We start from the raw sequence: 27,721 nt of genomic DNA, 5'->3' as shown, positions 1-27,721 counted from the left end.
AGGAAGGAGGCAAGCGCAAACCAATCATACGCTTATTGAGATTTTTGTTACCAAAAATATGTAGCAAAATACACATTGGCCGAAATTTATAAAGAATTGGAAAAAAAGTTTTATTTGATAGGTTTCATAGCAGAAAGTAAAGTACAAAAAAAAAAAAAACAGTGGTGATCAAATACCACCAAAAAAAAACAATTTGTGTGAAAAAAAAAAAAAGGACATCAATGTTATTTGATTACAGCATTACACCACCGTGCATATGGCAGTTAAAGTAACTACCGTATTGCAAAAAAATGGCCTGGTCATGAAGGGGGGTAAATATTTCGGAGGTCAAGTGGTTTAAACTGGAGTTGAGCTTCAAACGTTCAGCTGTATGCATCTCTTAATCTGCTGGCCATTCTGGTGTGCAGCTTTTAACAACCTATTTCTAAAGAAATAGGTTGCAGGGGAAGTTACAGTTAATCATGTTAAAATTATAAATCATGCATTTAATTACAGCAGTAACTCTTGTTGTAATCAATATACTGCAGCCAAGAACAGTGCCAGTGATTTGTTATCAATGCATTTAATTTATATTCCACAGTGCAGAGTCACAAGCCGGCAGATTTTCCTGGAAGTGCTGCACTCCTGTGTATCAATGTCCCACAACAGAAAACCGTTAGAACCAGGGCCCAAGTCCTGCGGGAACGGAGTTCCTGCACTTTTTTCACAGCAGGAACGCAGTTCCCTTTGCAGGACTAGAGCAGCCGAGCCGCCCAAGCCAATCCTTCACTAAGCGGCGATGCCCAGCTCGAGTCACTGTCAGGGGCAGGCGAACCTTAGTAATCCTTTATGTTACTGGCCGCTTCCTGTATATGGATTCATCGGATGGAATTCCCGCACACTGTCACTTCCTCGATGCCGCAATGTCTCCTGAGAGCTTTTGTCATTGTTCCCAGGAGACAGTGCGGAGGTTTGCCGTGAGTTATCGCGGGATTTACAAAGAACTTACTTAAAGATACAGTGGAACTTGCTTAACCACTTCCATACCAGGCACTTGCGCACCTTCCCGCCCAAGCCAATTTTCAGCACTGTCGCACTTTGAATGGCAATTGCGCGGTCGTGCAACGTGGCTCCCAAACAAAATTGGCGTCCTTTTTTCCCCACAAATAGAGCGTTTTTTTGGTGGTATTTGATCACTTCTGCAATTTTTTTTTTTTTTTGCGCAACAACTAAAAAAAGACTGAAAATTTTGAAAAAAAATTACGTTTATTTTTTTCTGTTAATTTTTTTGTAAATAAATACGTTTTCTCTTTCAATTACGGGCACTGATATGGCGGCACTGATGGGCACCGATGAGATGGCACTGATGGGCACCGATGAGATGGCACTGATGGACATCGATGAGATGGCACTGATGGACATCGATGAGATGGCACTGATGGACATCAATGAGATGGCACTGATGGACATCAATGAGATGGCACTGATGGACATCAATGAGATGGCACTGATGGACATCAATGAGATGGCACTGATGGACATCAATGAGATGGCACTGATGGACATCAATGAGATGGCACTGATGGACATCAATGAGATGGCACTGATGGACATCAATGAGATGGCACTGATGGACATCAATGAGATGGCACTGATGGACATCAATGAGATGGCACTGATGGACATCAATGAGATGGCACTGATGGACATCAATGAGATGGCACTGATGGACATCAATGAGATGGCACTGATGGACATCAATGAGATGGCACTGATGGACATCAATGAGATGGCACTGATGGACATCAATGAGATGGCACTGATGGACATCAATGAGATGGCACTGATGGACATCAATGAGATGGCACTGATGGACATCAATGAGATGGCACTGATGGACATCAATGAGATGGCACTGATGGACATCAATGAGGTAGTACCGACGGGCACAGATGAGGTGGCACTGATTGGCGGCACTCATGGGCGGCACTGATTGGCGGCACTCATGGGCGGCACTGATGGGCACTCATGGGCGGCACTGATGGGCACTCATGGGCGGCACTGATGGGCACTCATGGGCGGCACTGATGGGCACTCATGGGCGGCACTGATGGGCACTCATGGGCGGCACTGATGGGCACTCATGGGCGGCACTGATGGGCACTCATGGGCGGCACTGATGGGCACTCATGGGCGGCACTGATGGGCACTCATGGGCGGCACTGATGGGCACTCATGGGCGGCACTGATGGGCACTCATGGGCGGCACTGATGGGCACTCATGGGCGGCACTGATGGGCACTCATGGGCGGCACTGATGGGCACTCATGGGCGGCACTGATGGGCACTCATGGGCGGCACTGATGGGCACTCATGGGCGGCACTGATGGGTGGCACTGATGGATACTTATGGGTGGCACTGATGGATACTTATGGGTGGCACTGATGGATACTTATGGGTGGCACTGATGGATACTTATGGGTGGCACTGATGGGCACTGATAGGTGGGCACTGGGCATGGATGGGCACTGTGGGGTGGCACTGATGGACACTGTGGGGCAGCACTGATTTACCCATGTTGCCAGTCAGTGCCCATTTGTGGGCACTGATTGGCATTTTTTTTATAGCTTTTTTTTTTTCCAAGACTTTTTTTTAACTGCCCTTCCCTGGTGGTCCAGTGTGGCGATCCGAGGGGGGGGGCTGCGGTAACAATCAGCACGAACCCCCCCTGTCAGGAGAGCCGCCGATCGGGCGTGAGGAAGAGCCATCAACGGCTCTTCCTGTTTACATCGTGATCAGCCGTGATTGGACACGGCTGATCACGTGGTAAAGAGCCTCCGCCAGAGGCTCTTTACCGAGATCGGAGATGAAAGGTGTCAGACTGACACCCCGCATCACCGATCGCCATGCTGCGCGCCCCCACGGGATTTCAAAACCACTTCCCGGACGTAAATCGGCCATAGGCCGGGCGGGAAGTGGTTAAGGTACAGTGGATCGAAAAAAAAAAAAAACATCCGGTTTAGTAATTATGCATATGAGCGTATCATTTTTTTTTCGGTGGGGGAGTGGATCTTGGCATCAGAAAGGCTCCGGGAATGCTCAGCTGAACTCTGGCCAAATGCGGTACTGCACAACGCTGTGGCTTGAATCCTGCTTGTTTTGTGAGACAACACTCGCAAACCGAGTCAGTAATTTCAATAAAAAAAATGCTTGTTAACCGTGTTACTCCCAATCCGAGGATTCACTGTATATACTATTTCTAGAGCCAACACGCCTGAGAACTGCCTCAGTATGAAAGGGGTCTTAGAACCAGATTCGGCTGAGAGCATCATTAAAGAAAGTGGAACATACTAAACCACTACAGGGAATGCACAATTAATGTATTTTCATATCATTCGTGATCATAGATTACCATTTATACAAGTTTTGAAGACAACAAAGCTCTACTGAAACCTTTTTGATGAAGTCAAATGTCGACCTGGCTTCTTAAGCCAGTCATACAATACAACCAAACTGTAGATGTGCCAAGATCTGTGTGAAGAAAGTACCTACCTGATTGAACGTTAACCGATTAGTTTAAGTGGGCCTTTACACCACATAATACAGACAGACTTTTCTGTAGTGGTCAACAGTTGTAATGTTTGTGTAAGATCAGATCAAAGCAACATATGGGGAAATCCTGGCAGAAAGTCTGATGCACTTTGCAAGAAACCTCAGCCTAAGAAGATGTGTATCTCGGGCAGGGCCGGCACTACCGCTAGGCCAACTAGGAAGCCGCCTAGGGCGCAGCCACTGGTTTCCTGACTTTGGCACAAGGACGTAAGCTTGGGGGGGGGGGGGGGGGGAATGAAAGTTCTTTCTTCCGCGCCGCTGACCTTCAGCAAACAGATCTGTCACAGAATATAGGCTAAGCGGCAGTGGCGGTGTGGTCCCCAGACTTCCCCCCTCTCCTCCATTCTTGCCCTCTTCCTTCTCTGAAAGTCAGGGCCTGTGGGTGGGGAAATTTGATTGGCTGTCAAACTGGCATACCACTGGGCAGGGTGGGAAGCCTTTACACTCTGCTTGGCGGTACGCCACCACCACTCTCAGTAATCAGTGACATAATTCAGACGTACTCAGATAACCCCAAGGTAAAGTTGTGTCATTGCACTCCAGAAACCCCCCCCCCCCTTTCCCCCCAAGGAAAACCCTTCCTCAGATGAGCAAAATTCATCCCACACACAGCCCCCCAGTCCACTCATTACTGGCAAAGGGACAATGTTGTACAAAAAAGGTGTAGCTTTTCACAGGAGTTGCCCATGATTTTGATTGGCCAGGTTTTTTTTTTACTTCCCTTTTCATAGGTGGTGTCGTCCCTCAAGAATAAAGGCTAAAAGCAGATATACTGTACATAAAAAATGTCATGCATGCTTATATTGGTTACAATTGGAGCATATTCAGAGCTTTCTCTGCACATCCCAACACTACCATAACACTTAAGTAGCAAATCTCAAGGTCTAAAACTGTAAATACAGAAATCATGCTTACCCTTGCCTTGAATCGGACTGCTGCTGTGTTTCTAGAGAGGAAGTGGTTGGAGACGAAGGACGCTTTGGAGAGGTCTGGGAACCCCTTCTAGGAAACTTTGGTGATCTCGGAGCCTCCCCTAGGTAGTTCCCTTGCCTGGACGGAGCTACTAAACTTGGGCCATCTGTCTGTGTGATGCCATGGAACTGGTTATTGTTTTCTAGGTTCTGCAGTGCATCTCTGGTCATCAAATTCTCATTAATGTCATGGTGTTTACTGTCTGTGGGACGCACTCTCCTTTCCGGACGGTAAAAATAATCAGAACTGTTATCTTTAGATTCATCATCTTTGAACACTCCAGAACTCTTCTCCGAGGTTTCGCTGTCCTTTCTTGTACGCGCGTACCTGGACTGATATTCCGAATCTGCTTCAGAGTCAAAGGGAAGTCCGTATTTCTCTGCCAACTGGCGTCTGCGTTCTGCTTTGTACCTAGCTATGCGCTCTGCTTTGGATTCCTGTTCATGTACATCCATACTTGGAATACTGGAGGTCTCAGATAGATTGTCTGCTGGCTGTTGGGGATATCTTAGTCTAGAATGTGCCTCTATAGAAGACTCTGAAGCTGCATCATCATTATTGAGACCTTAAGGGAGAAAAAATACATATCTTGCTGAAAAGCATAGTTTGGAAATTACTTTTCTTTAAAAATAGTCTACTTAATGTAATGGGTCAGATCAACCAAAACGGTTTGTTTAGCTCTTGGTCGATGCTGCAGAGTGCAATTGGTTTCTTTTATATCTTGCAGACTCCAGTGGTAAAATGACTATGCTTAAATTGATTGTAAAGGCAAAAGGCTTTTTACCTTAATGCATTCTTTGCATGATCAGTCCCCACCCTCCCCCCAAAAACTCACCCAAGCCCACTTGAAGCAGCAGAGCCCTTCCCTTGCTCTCCTCACTGGACATGGAGGCAACAGCAAGATCCAATGGCTCCAGTTGCTGTCAATCAAATCCTGAGGGGAGAGAGCGGGGGGAGGGTCTGAGTTGTGCTGAGTCAATTGGACACACACAGCGAAGTTTAGGATTGAGGCCACGCAAGTGCCCCCATAGCAAGCGGATTGGAAAGGAGGAAGAGTCAGGAGCACCGGTAGGAGACCCCAGTAAAAATACCATTGCACAGAAACCTTTAGAATCACCTTAAAGTGGCATTAAACCCAAGTAGTACCAATGGTTAACATCTCAAAAAAGGCACAATTATGCTCTTCTAAATGAGTCCATGGACAATATCCCCAAACACACCCAGCAGCTGATCTTTTACATGCTTTGGCAGTTAAAAAAAAACATAGCCACTGCTTGGAAGTCTCCAGTTGTAATTATTGCAGTTATGAAAAGTAAGCTCACTTGAATTATGTTGAATGAAAAGATGGTTACCATCCTCCAAGATAAACAAACGGAATTGGAGATGGTATGGGATCTGTGGCTTTGCTACTTTACAAGTTCCCTCCACGGTGCATGACCTGCAGTGTTAAGCAATCAAGTATATGTTGCTATAAACAGCTTGAGTGTACAGACAACATGAAAACCAGTGGCTAGGGCAAATGAGCATTGAGAAGTTCAGAGCAATCAAGGGGAGAAAGAATGGGAATATAACTGGTAAAGTGAAAGGTGCAGTGCAAAGCTACATTAGGTAGAAAATGTGTGTGTGTGTGTGTGTGTGTGTGTGTGTGTGTGTTGGCTGTCTTTTAATACAGTTTAATACAAAAAAGCCAGTGACTGAACTACAAACATAGGAGCACCAATTTTAAAAGCAGCTAAAGCTAGCAAATTGGGATTCAATAAAAAGGTTGTTTCTAACTGCAAGAAAGATCTCCACTGCTGGTTTAATACCAAACATCAGGGATTACCACACCTAGAACCATGGCTAGTAAGTTGTTTGTGTCAGGGTAATGCCTACTGTTTTCCAAGGTTCAGCATGGACAGAATTAAAAATGAAGCAGCGTCGGCCAGCTTATAAGCAGCAGAGCCTGATGGAGAGGCTTGCCCCTACCTGGACAAAGTGGAGTATCTCCTAAAGTTAGACCTGCTTTGCAGTTTCATACCTATGAGTGGACTATACGCATCTGTTGCTCTCATGTATCTCGGTGTGTCTTCCTCCAACAGTCTGTTTTGTAACATTATTGGCGGTGCTTCATTTTCAATGCCTTCCAAGCGCCTTGCAATTCTTTCCTTCCTGTAAAAGAAAACAATGTTCTGGATTCCTGAAAACTCTCCAATGACACACATAGGACAAGTCAGGGCCAGGGGCAGAGCTTACCTCTTCATTTCTGTGAAGACTTTTCTGCTGGGTTCAAACAGTTTTCTTAACTCTGACACTAAATAACAGAGGAGCTTTGTGAGGTGCAGTAAACGAACTACATAAACATATACATCTATGCACACAAAATATTTACCGTAAATGATATAGAATCCCTATAGCTTATGTAGTCACATGTATATGTGCGCTCTAATGGGGTTTGTTTTAAAGTGTATGTCAAGACAAAACATTTTTTCTTCGTTTTTGTAGAGCAAAACCATTGTCAATATACAGAAAGTGAGCGAAGATCTCCACCAAACAGAGCTCCACATAGCTGTAACTAAATAGGGGCTCAAATCCTTCAACTTTTTTTTTTTTAACAAACATTTTTAGATCAAAATACAATGTAACTGTTAGAATATAAAATGTACTAAATAGACAGTACTGAATTAGCTAGCTGTCCTATTGCTGTATTGGTCTCTAGCAGAGCAAGAGAGAGAAGTCACTGGTCTCTAGCAGAGCAAGGGAGAGGAGGGGGGGAGGGGGGGTCACTGGTCTCTAGCCAATAGGCAACCAGCATCCTTAGTGATGCCACTGGTCTCGTGTAAATGAACAGCCTGTATACTTGGGCATGTTGCGGTGATCTAGGGCTGCAACCAACGATTATTTTCATAAATCGATTAGTTGGCCGATTGTTTTGATTAATCGACTAATCGGATAATCTTAAAAAAAAGTGTGGTGTACAATTTAGTTAATATGTAAACGAAAAAAAAGGCAATTTATTCTTAAATATCCATATGCAGTGGTAAATATAAATAACCAACTACAGTAATTGTAAGGTCTTCTATTACCTCCACTTCCTCTGGGTTCAGATGCTGATCTTCCCCTGCACAGAGTCTTTAAAGTGATTTATTTTTTTAAACAAACTTGTTATATTTACCTGCTCTGTGTAATGGTTTTGCACAGAGCAGCCCAGATCCTCCACTTCTGGGGTCCCTCACCGATGCTTCTGGCTCCTCCTGCCTTCAGAGTGCCTCAATAGCAAGCTGCAAAGTATAGTATAGACCGCCCGCTATAGCAAGGTTTAAAAAAAAAAAAACTTCTGCCTTTAGAACCACTCACTTCCTACCCAGGACTACATGTCCCATGAGGCATTGCTCTTCTCACTTGCACATTCACAAATTCTCAGGCACTTAGTGACATGTATGGATGGTGTACTGAGCTGAATGTGTGCTGCACTGCATTTCCTGTTATGTAAACAAATAATGCATTCTATATGCAGGCCAACTAATCAACTGGCCGATTAATCGATTATGAAAATAGTTGATAACTATTTTCATAATCGATAAGTTGTCGATCGATTAGTTGTTCAACCCTAGTCTGATCTCTAGCAAATAGGCTGTGTTCTCAGTGCCGTGTCCAATCTCTGGCAAATACAGTTGAACCTCAGATTACGAGCATAATCCGTTCCAGGAGAATGCTCTTAATCAAAAGTACTTGCATATCAAAGAGAGTTTTCCCATTGAAGTCAATGGAAACTAAAATAATTTGTTCCGCATTGACTTCAATGGGATGCAATACCGAATGCGGCCAGAGGTGGGGGGCGCCAGAGAGCGCCGAAAAGGCCCAAGGACACGTCGGCCCGTTTCCTGCGCCCCCATACCTCAGGCCAAATGAGGTACTGCATGGCAATGTTCGGCTTTTCTTGGCTCCTGCACCCCCGTACCTCAGGCCAAATTGGGTACTGCAGGCCTATTCTCGGCTCTGCTCGGCTTCTGTGGCCCCGTACCTCAAGCCAAATGAGGTACTGCAGGCCTATTTACCTTGAATTATGCTCGTCAGAATAAAAAAATAAAAATAAAAAAAAAGTTGCTCGCAAATCAAAACGCTCTTAAACCAAGTTACTCTTAAACCGAGGTTCCACTGTAGATAGGCTGTGTTTTCAGTGCCGTCTCTAGTAAATGGATAGGCTGTGCTGTGTCTGATCTTCAGTAAACGGATAGGCCATGTTCCCAATGTCACAGCTAGTTGTAGTTTATTGCATCAACTGGACTTGTTCTGTAATCTTAAAGACATTGGGGGTTATTTACGAAAGGAAAATCCACTTTGCACTACAAGTGCACGTTCAAGTGCAGTCGCCGAAGATCTGAGGGGGACATTTAAGGAAAATGAAAAACAGCATTTCTGCTTGCACACGATTGGATGATCAAATCAGAGCTTCCCCTAATTTCAGAGCTTCCCCTCAGATCTACAGCGACTGCACTTACAAGTGCACTTTCAAGTGCACTTGTAGTGCAGGGTGGATTTCCCTTTAGTAAATCAACCCCAATGTGTAGCTTATCAAATAGGTTGTGGTCTCAGTGCAGTGTCTGGTCTGCAGTAAATTAATAGGCTGTGGTCTTCATGCTGTGTGTGGTCTCCAGTAAATGAAATTGGCTGCAGTCTCAGTGCCGTGTCTGGTCTACACTAAATGGATAGGCCGTGTTCTCAGTGCTGTGTCTGGTCTCCACTAAAAGCATAGGCTGTGTTCTCTGTGCTGTATCTGGTCTCCAGTAAATGAATAGGCCATGTTCCCAATGTCGCAGCTGATCTGTGGGGAAGGGATAGGCGGTGTTCTCAATTCAGTGATCTGTAGAAAATGCATAGGGTGTTTTCAGTAGCGATTGTATTGGCTGCATTATCTAGTTGTAGTTCATTGCATCAACTGGACTTGTTCTGTAATCTTAAAGACATTTTGTAGCTTGTCAAAACCACCTATTTAGTTCTAATGAGCGTCAAGAAAATACTGCAGCATTTATATCCAAAACAGGTAGTACCGACGACTTGAATCAATTACCATGGCAAGGCAGCGGTTATTGTCTATGTACAGGATGGGAGGAAAACTTTGGAACCACCCTATTCTAGTTACATAATCCTTATCCTTGGTGCCCGAAAGGCTTCATGTTAATCCTTCAATTTACACAGCAAATGTGAACGGTTGTCAAACACTAGTGTAGAGATGTTAAAATGGCTCATGTGAAGACTAGCTTCTGTTCAGTGATAGTGGTTTCAGCTTGATCTAGTTGGCATCTTTCACACCTCTTGTGAGCCAGTTGTTCTCAGTTTTCCAAAAAGTGGACCTCAGTCTTCAAAAGAATGCTGCTCGACTTAAGGTATAGGAAAATTGCATCATGACCTGTAAAATGTATCGTCCTTTGCTGGGGCATTCGTTTGTTCAGAGATGGCTTGGGCCAGCCTTCAACATTCTAGAACAAGTTCAGTTGAAAGCGACCAACTACAATTAGATATATCTTGTCACGGATAAAGGAGAACCTTCAAAGATATAGGCTGAATTCTTAGTAACGTGGCTGATGTGTAGCAAATGAATAGGCCATGTTCCCAGTGCATAGGTGTGCACAGCCTATTGCATTAGGGTGTGCACCCCAAAACTCAAAGCAATAGACTGTCAGTAGGGCAGAGATTGGGCAGTGGACAGTGTCAGTATTTTATATATATATATATATATATATATTTTTTTTTACATTTAGGGGGGAATGGTGAAATATCAAGGGCTGAATCAGGGGGAGGGGGGGTTCTGCACCACACAGGGTGATTGGGTGTGCACAGGCACACCTGGCACACCCAGTGGCATAGTTCATCAATAATGAATGGAGAGGCTGTGTTCTCATTAAAAATGGTTGGTCGGTAGTGAATGAATAGGCTGAATTGTACATATTGTAGCTGCACTCTTAAAGCGGAGTTGCACCCAAAATTGGAACTTCCGCTTATCCCACTCCTCGCCCCCTTACATGCCACATTTGGGGGGGAGTGGGGGCTTCAGGAGGAGCGAGACTTCCTGTCCCACTTCCTCCTGCCGCCGAGAGGCTGGTTAGGCGATCAAGCTTAATCACCTACAGCAGCCCCTCCCTGTAGGCGATCGCCTAGGACACGTCACAGGTCCTAGGCGATCTCCTGTCCAATCAGACGGCGCAGCGCGGGCCGCGCGCGCATGCGCAGTGGGTGCCTGGCCGTGAAGCCGAAAGCTGTCACGGCCGGGTGCCCACAGTTGAAATGAAGACGCCGGCCGGGGAGGGGGGGAGAGAAGCGGAGCCCCGGCCGGCGCGTCGCTGGAGCAGGCAAGTATGTTTATTAAAAGCCAGCAGCTACACTTTTTGTAGCTACTGACTTTTAATAAACATAAAAATTGGCTGGAACACCCCTTTAAGTAAATGGATGAATGACAATTATGTCATGGGGAGCAATATGGCTGCAATAGATCAGGGGGTAAGTGGTGTTGGTGTTGCCATCTCAGGAAAATACACAACAGATTATTACATAAACAAACACCTAATTAGTAAATACGATGGAAAAATTTGAGAATATCGAGGGAGTGATTTACTGTCTGCAATGGATACTGGTAAAAGTATACGAAACAAGGAATATTGTGAAATATCTAATAAAATCTTGAAGAAATGTATACAACACTGCAAGATAGTATTCAGCACACCAAAAAGTATATTTTAGGTTGTCGGGTCTGCCAGGAGATGTGAAACCTGATGATAAATATACGTCACATCATTAATTTGGCACAGCTGATCAGACTTTTATACAGCCTCCAGGAAGTAAACTATCCGTAACTGCTGGGATCGGAGTCGTTTCCCAGTTTCCATATCTCAGAGTTTCCACGACATGTGTCACTACTGAAATATTAACCTGCTGCCTCAGCACTGGGCGCCAACTGCAACACGTTCACAATAATACAAGTGCTCCCCAGCCAGCCATAAGACTTTAGAAAGGGCTGTAGTTTTATGAAATGTAACGGAGCTGGTAAATCATACATGTGACATGTCTGCTGTGCAGTACAACCCGCGGCCTTCCCCTCCTTCAAGCTGCCGTACCCCAAGAATCAAACACAATATATCACTTCTTACCTCTAGGAAGGACGGAAAGTATTTGAGCATCAATATCCTTGGAACGGTTCCCAAAATCACTCGAGGCTCCAGTGGAAAAGCTCTTCTGAAGACTAATTTAAAAAGAAAATAATTATACTTAAAAGTAATATGAAAGTATTCTAGAAAAATGCCCATTCCCATCCTGAACACTCATTTCCATAAAGGACTTTATGTACGGCCCCAATGCCACAAGACTAAATATGCAGCAGAATGGCCGAATTACACAGGTATTTTCCATTTGTTGGGGAATTCCTACATACAGCAGGCTGCCTTGAAACAATACCAAAGTTCCCAAAAATTATTACACATTAAGCAAAATGAGACTGGATATAAAAGAAAACTAGTCAACAACTATTGTTACCATTACTTACAGCCACGAAAAATCAAAGAGCATCAAAGGCCAAAAATAATAATAATTTAATATAATGCAGGCAATACAATGCCAATACAATGCCAGCCCAGCTTACGTGCTACACAATGGAAGACATGGAAAAGTCGGAGCGGTAAGTTGCGCTGTATTCATTTATTGTTTATGGGTATAAAACACTGACACATGAAGTAAAGCTAGGTACACACAGGAAGGGTTTTTTTTTTGTTTTTTTTTTTTATATTTACCTCCTCTGCAGTTGTGCACAGAGCAGCCTGGATTGAGGTCATCGTACTAAGTCAGGTTAGTACTGAAATCTCCCCCATTGAGCTATTGTGTTCTGACGGGGTTGGGAGATCCAACCTTAGCCCAGGTTCACATTAGACTGCGGGAGTGAAGCCGTGCGAGTTCAGCTGAACTCGCACGATTTCACCACCGCTGGTCAGTCCCGATTTCAGCCGCGATTACAGAGACATCTGTGCAGGCCGATGTCAATGTAAATCGCAGGCCGAAATCGCAAAAAGTAGAAAAGAAACTACTTTTTTTAAATCGGTGCAGCGGCGTCGCACCGATTAGGACAGTACCACTGCCGTTAAATGCCGCAGATTTGACATGTGAAATCGCACCAGTGTGAACCAGGGCTTAGGCCTGGTTCACACTGGTACGATTTGAGATGTCAAATTGCATCTCAAATCGGCGGCATTTGCCGGCAATGGTACCGTCCTAACTGGTGCGACGCCGCATCTGCGGCACTGCACCGAATTCAAAAAGTAGTTCCTGTACTACTTTTTGCGATTTACATTGACATCTGTGCAGAAACCTGTACAGATGTCTCTGAAATCGCGGGCCGAAATCAGGACTGCCAGCAGGAGTGAAATCGTGCGAGTTCAGCTGAACTCGCACGGCTTCACTCCCGCAGCCCAGTGTGAACCTGGGCTTAAAGTGGGAGTAAAATCCCATCTGACTTTTAGCTATAGGCAAGCCTATATAGTAAGGCCTACCCATAGGTATAGTAAATATCTTCTAAACAGATGCCCCCTTTTCCCTTCCTCATCTACTGGCATCTTAGTTTACCCCTTAATTGGTCCCTTGTGTATACATTTTTCTGCATATATATATATATATATATATATATATATATATATATATATATATATATATATATATATATATATATATATATATATACACACACACACACACACACAGGGAGTGCAGAATTATTAGGCAAATTAGTAATTTGACCACATCATCCTCTTTATGCATGTTGTTACTCCAAGCTGTATAGGCTCGAAAGCCTACTACCAATTAAGCATATTAGGTGATGTGCATCTCTGTAATGAGAAGGTGTGTGTGGTCTAATGACATCAACACCCTATATCAGGTGTGCATAATTATTAGTCAACTTCCTTTCCTTTGGCAAAATGGGTCAAAAGAAGGACTTGACAGGCTCAGAAAAGTCAAAAATAGTGAGATATCTTGCAGAGGGATGCAGCACTCTTAAAATTGCAAAGCTTCTGAAGCGTGATCATCGAACAATCAAGCGTTTCATTCAAAATAGTCAACAGGGTCGCAAGAAGCGTGTGGAAAAACCAAGGCGCAAAATAACTGCCCATGAACTGAGAAAAGTCAAGTGTGCAGCTGCCAAGATGCCACCAGTTTGGCCATATTTCAGAGCTGCAACATCACTGGAGTGCACAAAAGCACAAGGTGTGCAATACTCAGAGACATGGCCAAGGTAAGAAAGGCTGAAAGACGACCACCACTGAACAAGACACACAAGCTGAAACGTCAAGACTGGGCCAAGAAATATCTCAAGACTGATTTTTCTAAGGTTTTATGGACTGATGAAATGAGAGTGAGTCTTGATGGGCCAGATGGATGGGCCCGTGGCTGGATTGGTAAAGGGCAGAGAGCTCCAGTCCGACTCAGACGCCAGCAAGGTGGTGGCGGAGTACTGGTTTGGGCTGGTATCATCAAAGATGAGCTTGTGGGGCCTTTTCGGGTTGAGGATGGAGTCAAGCTCAACTCCCAGTCCTACTGCCAGTTTCTGGAAGACACCTTCTTCAAGCAGTGGTACAGGAAGAAGTCTGCATCCTTCAAGAAAAACATGATTTTCATGCAGGACAATGCTCCATCACACACGTCCAAGTACTCCACAGCGTGGCTGGCAAGAAAGGGTATAAAAGAAGAAAAACTAATGACATGGCCTCCTTGTTCACCTGATCTGAACCCCATTGAGAACCTGTGGTCCATCATCAAATGTGAGATTTACAAGGAGGGAAAACAGTACACCTCTCTGAACAGTGTCTGGGAGGCTGTGGTTGCTGCTGCACGCAATGTTGATGGTGAACAGATCAAAACACTGACAGAATCCATGGATGGCAGGCTTTTGAGTGTCCTTGCAAAGAAAGGTGGCTATATTGGTCACTGATTTGTTTTTGAATGTCAGAAATGTATATTTGTGAATGTTGAGATGTTATATTGGTTTCACTGGTAAAAATAATTGAAATGGGTATATATTTTTTTTTTGTTAAGTTGCCTAATAATTATGCACAGTAATAGTCACCTGCACACACAGATATCCCCCTAAAATAGCTAAAACTAAAAACAAACTAAAAACTACTTCCAAAAATATTCAGCTTCGATATTAATGAGTTTTTGGGGTTCATTGAGAACATGGTTGTTCAATAATAAAATTAATCCTCAAAAATACAACTTGCCTAATGTGTGTATGTGTGTGTATATATATATATATATATATATATATATATATATATATATATACACACACACACACACACACACACACACACACACACACACACACACACACTTGACAACAGCGCCCCTTTTGGTATTTTTCAGCCCATGAGGATTCAATACCCCCTGCTTTTTTTTTTTTTTTACTGCTGGGATACTTCTTGTAGAGATTGCCTGCAATTTTATCCACAAGGTTCTTAACATACCACTGTTTTTACAATCTCTTGTGTTTGTCTTCGTATGATGTCATGTTGATTTTTCACATATTGTTTGTATGACATTGCATGCTCTACCAATATCCAGTACTCTGTATTAACTGGTATTTTGACTGTCGTTTTTGTGCATTATAATTGCTGAAAAAAAAGCAATTGTAAAAAAAGACCACTGACTGGCTCCTTCTCCCTCCCCAAGCCAGTGGGGAGGGAGAAGTAAGTACAGTGGACTGCAGGACACGAATACCAAGTAATAATCAGGTACTTCTACAGTTTGCATAGAAAGAAACCAATTGTAGATGCATTATTGACTATAGAGCAGTGGTTCTCAACCTTACTAGTGCCGTGACCCCTTGATAAAATTTCCCAAGTTGTGGGGACCCCTAACAGTAAAATTATTTTCGTAGCGTGGGTTGTGAGCACCCAAGTCAAGGCAAGTAATTTGCCCCCCTAACCCACGGACATCTAGCACTCCCTGAGTCCCTTCCACTCCTACAATATTAAAACCCCTCATAGTACCGTATTTATCGGCGTATACCGCGCACTATTTTGCCCTGAAAATCAGGGCAAAATCGTGGGTGCGCGATATACGCCGATACCCGCTTTCCCGCCATGAGTTTGAATACTGCGCCCGCATATAGCGAGCGCAGTACACTCGTGAATCTTCGGCCAGTCTCGGCGCCTCTCGTACTGACGTCCTGAGCGTACAGGACGTCAGGGCGAGAGGCGCAAGAGCCTGTCCGAAGATTCACGAGTGTACTGCGCTCGCTATATGCGGGCGCAGTATTCAAAGTCGTGGCGGGAAACGAGCGGGAGGACGCCGCCGAAGGACGCCGGACCCGCCGAAGATGGACGCCGGACCCGCCGAAGATGGACACCGGACCCGCCGAAGATGGACACCGGACCCGCCGAAGATGGACACCGGACTCGCCGAAGATGGACACCGGACCCGCCGAAGATGGACACCGGACCCGCCGAAGATGGACACCGGACCCGCCGAAGATGGACACCGGACCCGCCGAAGATGGACGCCCGACCCGCCGAAGATGGACGCCCGACCCGCCGAAGATGGACGCCCGACCCGCCGAAGATGGACGCCCGACCCGCCGAAGATGGACGCCCGACCCGCCGAAGACGGACGCCGGACCCGCCGAAGACGGACGCCGGACCCGCCGAAGAGGACACCCGACGAGGCCGCAGAAGGACGCCGCGCAAGACAAAAAAAACTGTAAGTACAAAACAACAAAAAATCTTTTTTTCCCACAGGATTGGGGGCCACTTTGGGGGTGCGCGGTATACGCCAGAGCGCGTTATACCGCGATAAATACGGTATATACCACTCTCTCTCTCATCTCTCTCTATCCTAATTTTTTTTTTCCCCTTCCCTTTGTCTAGCAGTCTTTATTCTCTTGTTCTTTCTCTCCTCTTTATTTGCTCCATCCCCTTTTCCTCTCCCTTCCATGTATTCATTATTTGTATTCCTTCTCTTATTCCTTGGCTGGGGGGGGGGGGTGGGATGAGTGGCAGTGCTGGTGGGAGTTGGAAAGAATGGCAATGCTGGGGGGAGTTCTGATCGGCCAACTTAGGTGTTCTTGATCAAGGTCATCTGCTGATCTGAGAACTGTAGAGGGGACTTATAATGGCAAATATAATCACAGGTTATGTTACTCACTGTGTCTCCGGCTTTGTTGTGTCTCGTAGCAGTGACACCTATGCTGAAATCAGGAGATAGGGTCTCTTCCAGACCCTCCCACTTCACATTCCTCACAAGTCAGCTGACCTCTAGTCTCTGCCCCCCAGCCATGCAGTGAACTGAATGGGTGGCTGCGGGCTTCAGGAACAGCCCTGCTGGGTGGCTGTGAAAAGGCTGGGAGAGCAGCGCAGTGTTCAGGAACAGCCCAGGATTTGGTGACCCCTGGAAAATCATCATTCAAGGGGTCCGGGCCCCTCAGGTTGAGAACTGCTATAGAGCTACATAAATAAGTCTTAATGTCTTCCTGGAGTTCAGCTTTAAAAGGAGTTGTAAAGGCAGAATGTTTCTCATATTAATGCAACAAAATAAAAAACCTTGTGTGTAGCATCCTCCCCAGCAGCCCACCAATTACCTACCTGAGCCCCTTCTCTCTTCAGCGATGTCCACGATCCCCTCAGCCATCTAGGACACTACTCCTGATTGGCTGAGACAGAGCAGCGGCGCAATTGGCTACCGTGGCTGTCAAAGTCAGCCAATCAGGGGGAGAGGGGGCAGGGCCAGGTCGGGACTCTGTGTCTGAATGGATACACAGAGCTCCGACTTTGCTTAAGTGCCCCTGTAGCAAGCTGCTGGCTGAGGGGCACTCAAAGGAACGAGGGGCCAGGAGCAGCAAAGAGGGACCCAAGAAGATGAGGATCCAGGCTGCTCTGTGCAAAACTGCACAGAGGAGGTAAATATAAAAAAAAATACGAGCCTTTACAATTACTTTAAGCTGTGTAGAAGCCAGCATGTCCCGTCACATCACGCTGAAATGCTTCTCAGTGATAAGATTGGTAGCTTCTTTGGAAGACTTGCTCATTAAGTACTTCCAAGGAAAACTTAATGGAATTTCCCAGCCATCCCAACAGCCCAGAAGTCAAGCTTTCAGGAAATACAGGGAAAGTCTCCAGGTCCCCTCACTGCAGCTGAAGGGAAATCTTAGTCTCCTGGCATGCAGAACACTCAGAATCTTGCACAGATAAGTGATTTAAGGCCAATGAGAGGTGGAGGAATGTGCGTTGGAAGAGGATGAAACCCGATCAAATGCCCTTTTGCAGAGAAAAGGAAATGGCTTTGGCTTGCCCTCAGGATAATGTGACCACACACACATTTTGCATGGGCTTGGATTTGCTTACTCATCAAATGAAGGGCGGATGCTCAAAAAGTGCTCAGTGAATAAAACACACACACACACACACACACAGTAAAAACACCATTTGTCATAATGTCATGCAACACATTAAAAGATTAAACTATTTAGGTGAAAACTAATTGTAATATCTCCAGCAACAATGCTGCAATCTATAGTTAATGTCTGCAAAAGAGCAGAAAACATATGGTGTAGCATTTTCACCTTCTAAACTCAGATTACATAAAATAGCCTTCAACACATAATCCAACTGTGAGCAAAGTGCAAAAACCCACAGCAACCAGATGATTGTCATTGCAGTTGCAGAGGATTACCGTGCTTGTCCACATCCTATTGTTTTGGTTTGCTGTGGTTTTCATAACTTCCCAAAATAAAAATAAAAAACATTTACTCTTGCCTGCCGTAATCCATTAATGTACTTTGTTCATTAGACTTACAAAAGGAAAATCTGGCATCTACCTGAATGTGGTGACCAATTTATTGACACCAGTTGGGGAAAAAAAAAAAAAGTAGTAGTTGCAGCCTGGCAATGTTTTAAAGCAAGCCTGTCATGGGAAATATAGGTAAAGTAATCGAAGGGTGGAGCACTAAACCACTTTTCCCAGGTTGAAAGGAAAGGTTTCTAGTTTTTTAGCAATTTCCTTTGGTCACCTCGCCAGCGGATCATCATACAGAGACTTGTTTATCAACCATGGCTTAAAAGTTTATGGAAGACAGACCCAGAGCAATATCAGAACTCGTGATCTGCATGTGAGAAATGTTGATAGCCAGGTTCTTCTTCATCAACACTTAGTAGGTAGGGATGAGCTGACTATCTCCTGGTCCGATTCTCGGAACATGCGAACAGACAAAAAGTTTGCTCGAACTCTATTAAAGTCTATGGAACATGAAAATTCAAAAAGTGCACATTTTTAAGGTCTATATGCAAGTTATTGCCATAACAAGTATACAGGGACCCAGGTACTGCCCTAGGACAGTGTTTCCCAACTCCAGTCCTCAAGGCACACCAACAGGTCATGTTTTCAGGATTTTCCTCAGATGAAACGGCTGTGGTAATTACTAAGGCAGTTAAAACTGATCAAATCACCTGTGCAAAAGAATGGAAAGCCTGAAAACATGACCTGTTGGTGTGCCTTGAGGACTGGAGTTGGGAAACACTGCCCTAGGGGACATGCATCTAAGCAAAAAAAAAACAACATTTAGAAAAAAGAAAAAAAGTTTTCAAGAGCACGCTTCTTTCCACCCACCGTAGGATGTGAGGGACCTCGGATGCTGCAGCTGAGCTCCGTGTTCCCCCCTGATGGACAACGCCACGGCGGTGGCATATGTCAACCGTCTGGATCCCAATTGGGCGGCCTTGCAACCTCCTCGACCACAAGGAGAGGCATCGACTTGATCGCCCGAAGTTTCAGGACATTGATCTCAGACTGGATACCTGCAAATTCCAGCGACCCTGAGCCGACTGGACCCCCCAGACGCCCCCCCAAACCCGTGAGGCTAGCGTCCTTTGCAATTACCGTCCACTGAAAGGGAAGGAAACGACTTCCCTGGAAACGACTTCTAAGCATATAGAGCATATAGTGTCAAATGGATCCGATCGGTCAATCCCTTTATTTAAGAACCGTTTGTGGGACTAGAGACCTGAAGCTCAGAGAGCTCAAACAAGTACTTCCTGTATGGGAGGAGTTATATAGGGGTTCACTTCTGGTATAAAGACCTTTGGTCTACCAGTGTCCATTCACCTGAAGATGGAGTATAACCCAGTAAGTAATATTAGCCTAACTCTGTGTCCCATAATGTATGAAAAATAAAACTAAACTAATCCTGCCTTCCCCACAGTTAAGGATCCGGGAATCCTGCCCACTGCGCTATTGTATGACAGTGTTGATGGAAATATTTTTGTCAGTCAGTGGCATGTTTTAAGGGGCAAAAACTAAACGAAAATCAATTTAAAATTTTCATCAACAAATTAAAACTGAACAAAAATGTGATTGAGGAACGTTTACCCACCTGATCCACTTTCTTTGGATCTCCGCCTGCCAAAGCCCCAGCGCCCTGACAAGCTGTATTGGCCAAGAGACACAGGCTCTCCCTTTCTGACTGCTGCCTGGGAATTCTGGAACAGTGCACTGCAAACCACATGGTGAGTGTTACCCCTACTAGCAAGGTAGCAGTGCTTAGCACTGCGTAAAATAACAGCCTCCACACACCAGTTGGATGTAGGGGAGACACCCTAGGCTTTTTGTTGAATTTTTTTTTCTACATCCATGGTTCAGAACTGGGCAGGAAGTCAGTGACAAAGTATTGTTGTCAGAGACAGCCAGGCAACTAGCAATTTCCTAAAGGCAGAAAGCAATTGCAGTCGCCATAATTGCACCCAGCTTCGGAACCCATGCTAGTTAGCACAACGGTAAGAATAACTACAGATAGCATTCCTAGCTTTGCACTGAAGTAAACCATATTTCTATGCAGTCTATGTAGATACAGACATGGCGTCCCCCTTGAGAAGTACCTGGGTGTTCTCCTTTGGTGAAGCCTCGGAGTTCTGTGATGAAACGGTCCTTCTTGGTTAAAACCTGAAATAGAAGAGTGACAAAATCAAATATTTACCTAGTGTACATATTAATCAGGAAAACAAACACAAAAGTTTTTTACAATAAAATATGCAAGTATATAAAGAACTCCACCAAGCCATGTTCCCATCTTTACTGACCATGTAACTCAATGCAATTCTAGACAAACAACTTTTCCTGACATCTTAGAGATTAGACACTTGGGCCTTACAACAGGGCCCCTCTGCACTCCCCACCACAATCCTGTTGACCAGCAGGCCTGGCTCCATGGCTACACACATACCTTTTTTTCAAAGGCCAGTTTCACATGGGCTTCAGCTTGCATAAGAGCAGTGTGAACAGCAAGCTTTTATGAAACAATCCGCAAGCTTTTGCAAAGCTTGAGTCCTGGTTCACACTTGTACAATGTGGGAACCCTGTGAATCCTGCATCGCACCCGACTCGCACGGCAGTTCAAACTATAATGTGCGAACTGCTGGGAGTGTCAATACAATGTTAATGACACCCCTATTTCCGTTTGCATATCCCACTGCAAACTGACAGTTCGGACATGAATCGGATTGCATGGTGTGCACACGCATGCAATCCAATTCTGCTGCAAACCAAAAAAGGGTCATGTGCGAGTTTGGTTCAATTACAATGCGAATTCAGCCATACCATCAGTATGGCTGAAATCGCATTGCATGGATATTGCATGCGATTTGAACTGCAGTGCGAATCAAATCTCGCAGAGTGCACTAATGTGAACCGGCACTTAGGAAAGCCACAAGCAGCTTTCTCAAAGCCTTTACAGCACCCTTCAGCTCCTGTCTGGAAATGGTATACACTCAGATCTTAATAGGAGTGCCAATTGTCACTTTAACTACCTTCCTACCGGGCCAATATTGACACTTCTCTCATATGTAAAAATGCTACAAAACTACGTAGAACCCCCAAACGTTATATTTTTAAGCAGAGGCGTTGGAGAATAAAAATGGCAGTTGTTGCAATTTATGTCACAAACAAAACACCTTATATAACCAATTTTTTTTTTGTTAAAATTGAAAGATGTTATGCTGAATAGATACCCAACATGTCATACTCTAAAATTGTACACTCGTAGAATGGCGCCAAACTAAGGTACTTAATCTCCATAGGCAACATTTAAAAAATGTCTACAAGTTACTAGTTAAGAGTTAGAGGGGATCTAGTGCTAAAATATTTGCTCTCGCTGATGTTCGCAATGATACCTCACATGTGGTTTGAACACTGTTTACATACGTGGGCATGACTTTTTTTTAATATCTTTTTATTTTTACACTGTCCCTTTAAAAAAATTTGATCACTTATTGCTATCGCAATAAATGTAAACATCCCTTGCCATAGCAATACAGCATACAGCATGACAGGTCAACTTTATGAAGAGATCTGGGGTCTATAAGAAGCGGGGGAGGTGGCAAATTCGCCGCTCAGAACACTTTTATCTTGTAGAGAATCGATGGCTGAATAGAAATACCAGGGCTATGGCATATTGCTGCAGCCACGTCTTAAACAAGAGGCTAACAAGATTTAAATAGTGCTGAAGCCTACTAGCAGCTGTTTAAAGTGACAATCAGCATTCCCTTTAGGATCTGTGTAACATTTACAAACTGGAGCCGAATAGTACTTTAAAAAGCAACAAAGTTTGCTGAAGGGTCTGTACATACTTTGGAAAATCTTGCTGCTCACATTGCTCCTATTCAAGCTGAAGCCTGTGTGAAATGGGCTTAAGGCTAGGTTCACACTGCTGCGAATTCAAAATCGCTGTAAAATCACGATTTTACCGCGATTTCCCGGCTGCGGTTTTGCCGCGATTTTGGCCGCGATTTAAGAGACATCTGTGCAGGGTTCAATGTAAATCGTGGACCGAAATCGCAAAAAGTAGTACAGGAACTACTTTTTGAAATCGGTGCAGCGCCGCAGATGCGGCGTCGCACCGATTAGGACGGTGCCATTGCCGGCAAATGCCTCCGATTTGAGATGCGATTTGACATGTGAAATCGCATCTCAAATCGTACCAAATCGTATCCAGTGTGAACCTGGGCTAAGTCTTCTGGCCTGTTCAGCGACCTCATGGATCCTTCCTCTTCTCCTCCAGAGGTGGTGGGAGGGCAGTCCTAACTTTTGCACTAAGCGCCCCTGACGCAACGACCTGTAAGTATTGTTCAGTGCAGTAGTACACCAAGTCCAGGCTGTGATAATGCTGCCCCAGTATAGAGGTACATGGAAACCTGGGCTCAGGAGAAGTGGATTGAATGATATGGTCATCATTCAACTCAGAAGACTGGGGGCATTGAGTGGTACAAGTAAGGAATTACTGTAGTGTATAGATCTGGATTGAAGGTTAGTATTTTGGGGGGCGCTCGTGAGCAGCGAACGGAGATGGCTGCGTGCTAACCTCGCTCCTCCACTGCCGGGCACATCAGCTATAATTTTAGCATCCAGGAGAGCCCTATTCCCCCTTCCTCGATACCTTCTGCCTCCCCTCCACCCCGCGGTCGCATATGGTGAGACGGACCATGAACACCAGAGCGTCCGCCTCGAGATCCACAAACTCTTTCGGAGCGGCGGGCTTCTCGCTGGCCGGAGATCCGGAAGCCGCGGTCTGTAGTATGGAGCCTTCCCCGCCGCCCCTCTTCGGGGATCCGGACGCTCTGTCCGAGTCTGAGAGCCTGCAAGAGCTATCACCCGACCTTCCGCCGCCAGCCCTGCGGGATGCCGACTTACTGGCCAGGTTTAAAGTGATGCTGCAGGGTGAACTTTCAGCAGCCACATCTAAGTTGGCAGCCCATTTGACCAGAGAAATCAGGGAGCTGGGTGCTCGTACCAATGTCCTGGAAGATAAGATGGACGCCGCTGCTACTGTAATTGACAACCATGAGCAGGACATTTTTGATCTGAGAAAGGATCTCGACATAGCTTTGCTGAAGCTGGAGGATTTTGAAAATCGCTCCCGCCGGGGCAATTTACGTCTACGCGGCCTGCCTGAGTCCATTGTTGACCTCACTTCCACCGCAACGGCACTTTTCCAGGAGTTGGTGCCCGCCTTGCCGATCGAGCGTCTTGAATTTGATCGTATTCACAGAGCTCTTGGGCCGAAAAAAACAGATGGCCCCCCCAGGGACATTATAATAAAGTTTACTTTTTACCGCACAAAGGAAACACTTATGCGGGCGGCCCGGGACAAACGTGATCTTTGCTTTCAGAACCATCCCTATCAACTTTTTGCAGATCTGGCACCCTCCACCATACAAAAACGACGTCTGATGAAGCCCTACACATCGACCCTTCTGAATCATCAAATCAAATATCAATGGGGCTTTCCATTCAAGCTCACCTTCACCCACAAAAGTCGGAACCACACAGTTCACAACCCGGAGGAGGCCAAGTCAACTCTGGAGGCGCTGCACCTTTTACCCCCGCGGGTTAACAGTCCGGCGCAGCATTCCAGTGCACATCCTCCTTCCAGCCCGTTGGGTCGTATTTGGGAGAAAGTTGGAAGCCGTCAGCGCTCCCTCCCTGGTACCCCTCCACAATCAGGATTGCCGTGTTCTAACCCAGGTTGAGACTTGAATGGGTAAGCCTTTTCTTTCACTTTTTTGTGCGGCTTGGCCGCCGGTTGGGAATCGCCTGACCTTGCCGGTATACCGGTTTGGACTGCCTAATGTTGGGCGTTACGCCCCTTGGTTATACCTTTCAATTTTGTTTGGGACCTCATCTTGTATGATGTGAACAGTTCTGACCTATGATGCCCTCCCGGGTTCCTCCTTACTTGAGACGTGAACTACACCATTCATACTGGTACCGGATTGAATGTCCCGGGACTTCCGCCCCCCCCCCTCCCCCTTTTTATTTTTTTTTTTTTTTTTTTTTTTAGTGTATTTTTTATTTTTTGGTATTATTTTTTATTTTATTTTTTCCACTGCCTTATCCACGGGTCTTGCCACCTTTACACATTTGTATTTCAATGGTTGATTAACACCTTATCATAGTTTTCTTGGCACTATGTCAATGCTGGAGACTTGCGCTCTTTGATTTGTTTTTATTTTTTTATTTGTTTGTCTTTCTCTGCAGCAAGTTTTGTGCCTGGGACGCTTCTGACCTGTGGGCCCACATGGTTGGTGGTTTAAGATTGGGTGGGTCTGTATTTCTGGAGTGGCTTATTTTCAGTGGTGGATGCTTCTATTTTTCTTATTATTTGTTTATTGTTATTATTATTTTTTGATTTGTATGTATGTGTGCATGTCTATGTACGTATACATATATGTGTGCACATATGTGTATGTGTGTGTGTGTATATGCGGGGACATGTGTGTATGGAGTTTTTTTTTTTATTTCTTTCTTCTTTTTTTTTTTTCTTTTTCTTTTGGGGCAATGTATATTTTTATGTCATAGTTCACTTCTGCTCTCAATTTGTGCGATGTTACCGTAGTTATTGGGATACTGTTCATGTTTTTATTATCCCAAATTTTCCCTATCCCTCCCTCCCCCTTTTCCGAATTGTTTCACTGTATTGTGTATGCATGCGTACATATGTTTATGCCAGTGCGTGTGTGAGTGCGTATGTGACCGCAAATGTGTGTGCGGGTATAAATGCATGTGTGCGTGTATGTATGTGTGTGTGAGTATATGTATGTACGTTTGTATGTGGGTGTGTGTGCGTGCGCATATGTATGAATGTATGTGTGTGTGTATGTGTGTCTGTATATGTATGTTTGTTTGTATGCGTGCATTATATGTACGTATTCTTGGCTTATTTCTTTATTGTTTTATCCTTAACAGACTCCCATTTCCCCCCAGCAGCTTTGACGGCTGCACTCCCCCCTCCTGGATGTTTCATTAGATCTCATGGTGCAGCCATGTGCCCAGTGGTAGGGCCACCCCCCATGTGTATCCTCCTTGGTAGGATGCTCCCACTATGTGTTGTACCTCTGAGGCATTATGTGCTTATGCTTCAGTTTTTCTTCACACTTTTCTTTTCCTTTTTCTTCTTTTTCTTCCTTTCTTCTTCTCACGGACTTGGGGCCCGTCGAATGGGCATGATCTTTGATGGTGCGATCTCTGCTCGTCACTCATTGCTGCGGCTCACCCTTCTGTGTCCAATATGGCTCTGAGACCCCTGAAGATCTATTCCCAAAATATTCATGGCTTCAATTCCCCTGATAAACGGTCCAAAGTGTTCCATCATCTGAAGTCCCAGGCCGTAGACATGGTCTGCCTGCAGGAGACGCGGTTCTCTCAGTCCTCTGCTCCTCGATTCCTCTCTCCGAAGCAGATGCAGAGAAAAAGGTTGGGTAGTGAGGGGAAACATAGGGGAGTGTTGATAGCGTTTCGGCGGGACCTACCTTTTATTTGCTCTCACGAAATTGCGGACCCTACGGGTAGATATTTACTTTTACAGGGGACCATGGGGGATCAGGAGGTGACTTTGGTGGGGTATTATGCCCCAAACAGGTTTCAACATAGATTTTTTTCCCACCTGCTACAAGTAGTCTCACGACACCAGAAGGGCATTCTCCTCCTTATGGGAGATTCAAATATGACGCTTAATTCCTCCATGGACAGGCACTCTCTGAGTGGTGTGGCCCCAGCCTCTGATATCCCGCTGGAAAGGAACATGTGCTCTCTTCTACGGAAATATAATTTAGTGATTGTCTGGCGGGAACTTCACCCCAGGTCGCGAGAATATACTTTCTTTTCGAATCCACACCAGAGCTCCTGTAGAATCGACCACATATTCACCCACCTTCGACACTTACCATTGATCAAAAGGATTTCCATCCCTGCCTCCACCTGGTCTGACCATGATCCCTTAGTTTTGTTGGTGACCCTTGTGGACCGACCAAGATCTGCTTATCAGTGGAGGCTAAATGAGTCTCTGCTCACTACTCAGGCCTCCTTCATCCAAATAGAATCACATATTCAGTCATATTTTTCGGAGAACCTGGGTTCAGTGACCTCAGCGGTATCCCTTTGGGAGGCCCATAAGGCCACTATTAGAGGTTACCTGATCCAAATTGCCGCCTCCAGAAAACGGGAAAGGGAGAGGAGGGTGCGGGAGCTGACTTTCCGCTTGGCTCAGGCTGATGAAGTGTGGAAGGCTCGGCCTACTGTGGCTACACGTAAGGCCCGAGATGTACTGGCTACCGAGCTGGATCTCCTTACCAGTGAACAGGCAGAAAAAGCCTTACGATGGGCCAGACATAGATTCTATACTAGTGCTAACAAACCAGGACCCATGTTGGCCCGGAAACTCAATTCCGTGGGCCGTATACACAAACCTATTCGGCTGCGTGCCAGGGGTGGGGGTCTCACCTCCGACCCAACGAAGATCACAGCAGAGTTTGCCACCTTCTTGTCTGATCTGTATCAAAAACCAGACTCGTTCAATTCAGAGCGTGCAGTACGCTTTTTTCAGGATCTCCATCTCCCCTCTTTATCCACGGCGGCCCGCGATGCTTTAAACGCAGATATCTGTGAGGAGGAAGTCGGGAGGGCTATTAAGTCACTTAAACCCTCGAAGGCCCCTGGCCCAGATGGGTTTTCGGGAATCTACTATAAGAAATTTGCCGCCCTATTGACTCCCCATCTTGCCACTTATTTTAACTCATTGAAGCAGGGATCTCGACCTTCCCCAGAATCCCTTAAAGCTTTTATTACCATGATTCCTAAAACATCAGACGAGGTCAATGAGCCTCAGGCGTTCAGACCCATTTCCTTGTTGAACGTGGACATGAAGGTTTTGGGAAAGGTTCTGAGCACTCGTGTCAATATATATCTCCAAACCCTTATACATAGGGATCAGGTGGGTTTTGTCCCAGGCAGGCAGGCGGGGGACAATATCCGCAAGGTCATACACTTAATTCATATTTTACACCAACGTAAAATACCAGGCTTTGTATTGTCTCTCGATATATACAAAGCATTTGATTCGCTTTCCTGGGACTACTTAGAATTTGTGCTCGCACGGTGGGGCTTTGGTGGGGACTTTCTGGCCTGGATTAAAGCTCTATACTCGTCCCCAGTAGCATCAGTTAAATATGCTGGTTTCTTTTCGTCACCTTTCCCGATTTTCCGGGGCACAAGGCAGGGCTGTCCACTGTCTCCAGCGCTTTTTGTTCTTGCGCTGGAGCCTCTGGCTATGGCCCTCCGTGAAAACCCTGATATTACTGGCGTTCCTTACGCGGGTATCCATTA

The 27,721-nt window shown here is 45.3% G+C and overlaps 1 protein-coding gene across 16 annotated transcripts in view; it reads right to left on the bottom strand.

The window, feature by feature from the left end:
- SVIL (supervillin) overlaps positions 1 to 27,721 on the bottom strand; it is a 198,830-nt gene that overhangs the window by 155,059 nt on the left and 16,050 nt on the right. For all 16 annotated transcript variants that reach the window (XM_040352604.1, XM_040352607.1, XM_040352606.1 and 13 more), the window contains exons 2-6: positions 20,446 to 20,509; positions 11,689 to 11,780; positions 6,800 to 6,857; positions 6,585 to 6,715; positions 4,508 to 5,129 (exon numbers count right to left, since the gene is read on the bottom strand). In XM_040352604.1, the coding sequence (XP_040208538.1) occupies positions 4,508 to 5,129; positions 6,585 to 6,715; positions 6,800 to 6,857; positions 11,689 to 11,780; positions 20,446 to 20,509 (967 nt within the window). The remainder of the gene's footprint in view (positions 1 to 4,507; positions 5,130 to 6,584; positions 6,716 to 6,799; positions 6,858 to 11,688; positions 11,781 to 20,445; positions 20,510 to 27,721) is intronic.

Source organism: Rana temporaria, chromosome 5, assembly GCF_905171775.1.
Source record: "Rana temporaria chromosome 5, aRanTem1.1, whole genome shotgun sequence".
NCBI classification, from domain to species: domain Eukaryota; kingdom Metazoa; phylum Chordata; class Amphibia; order Anura; family Ranidae; genus Rana; species Rana temporaria.
This window is presented reverse-complemented; position numbering and strand designations above follow the sequence as displayed.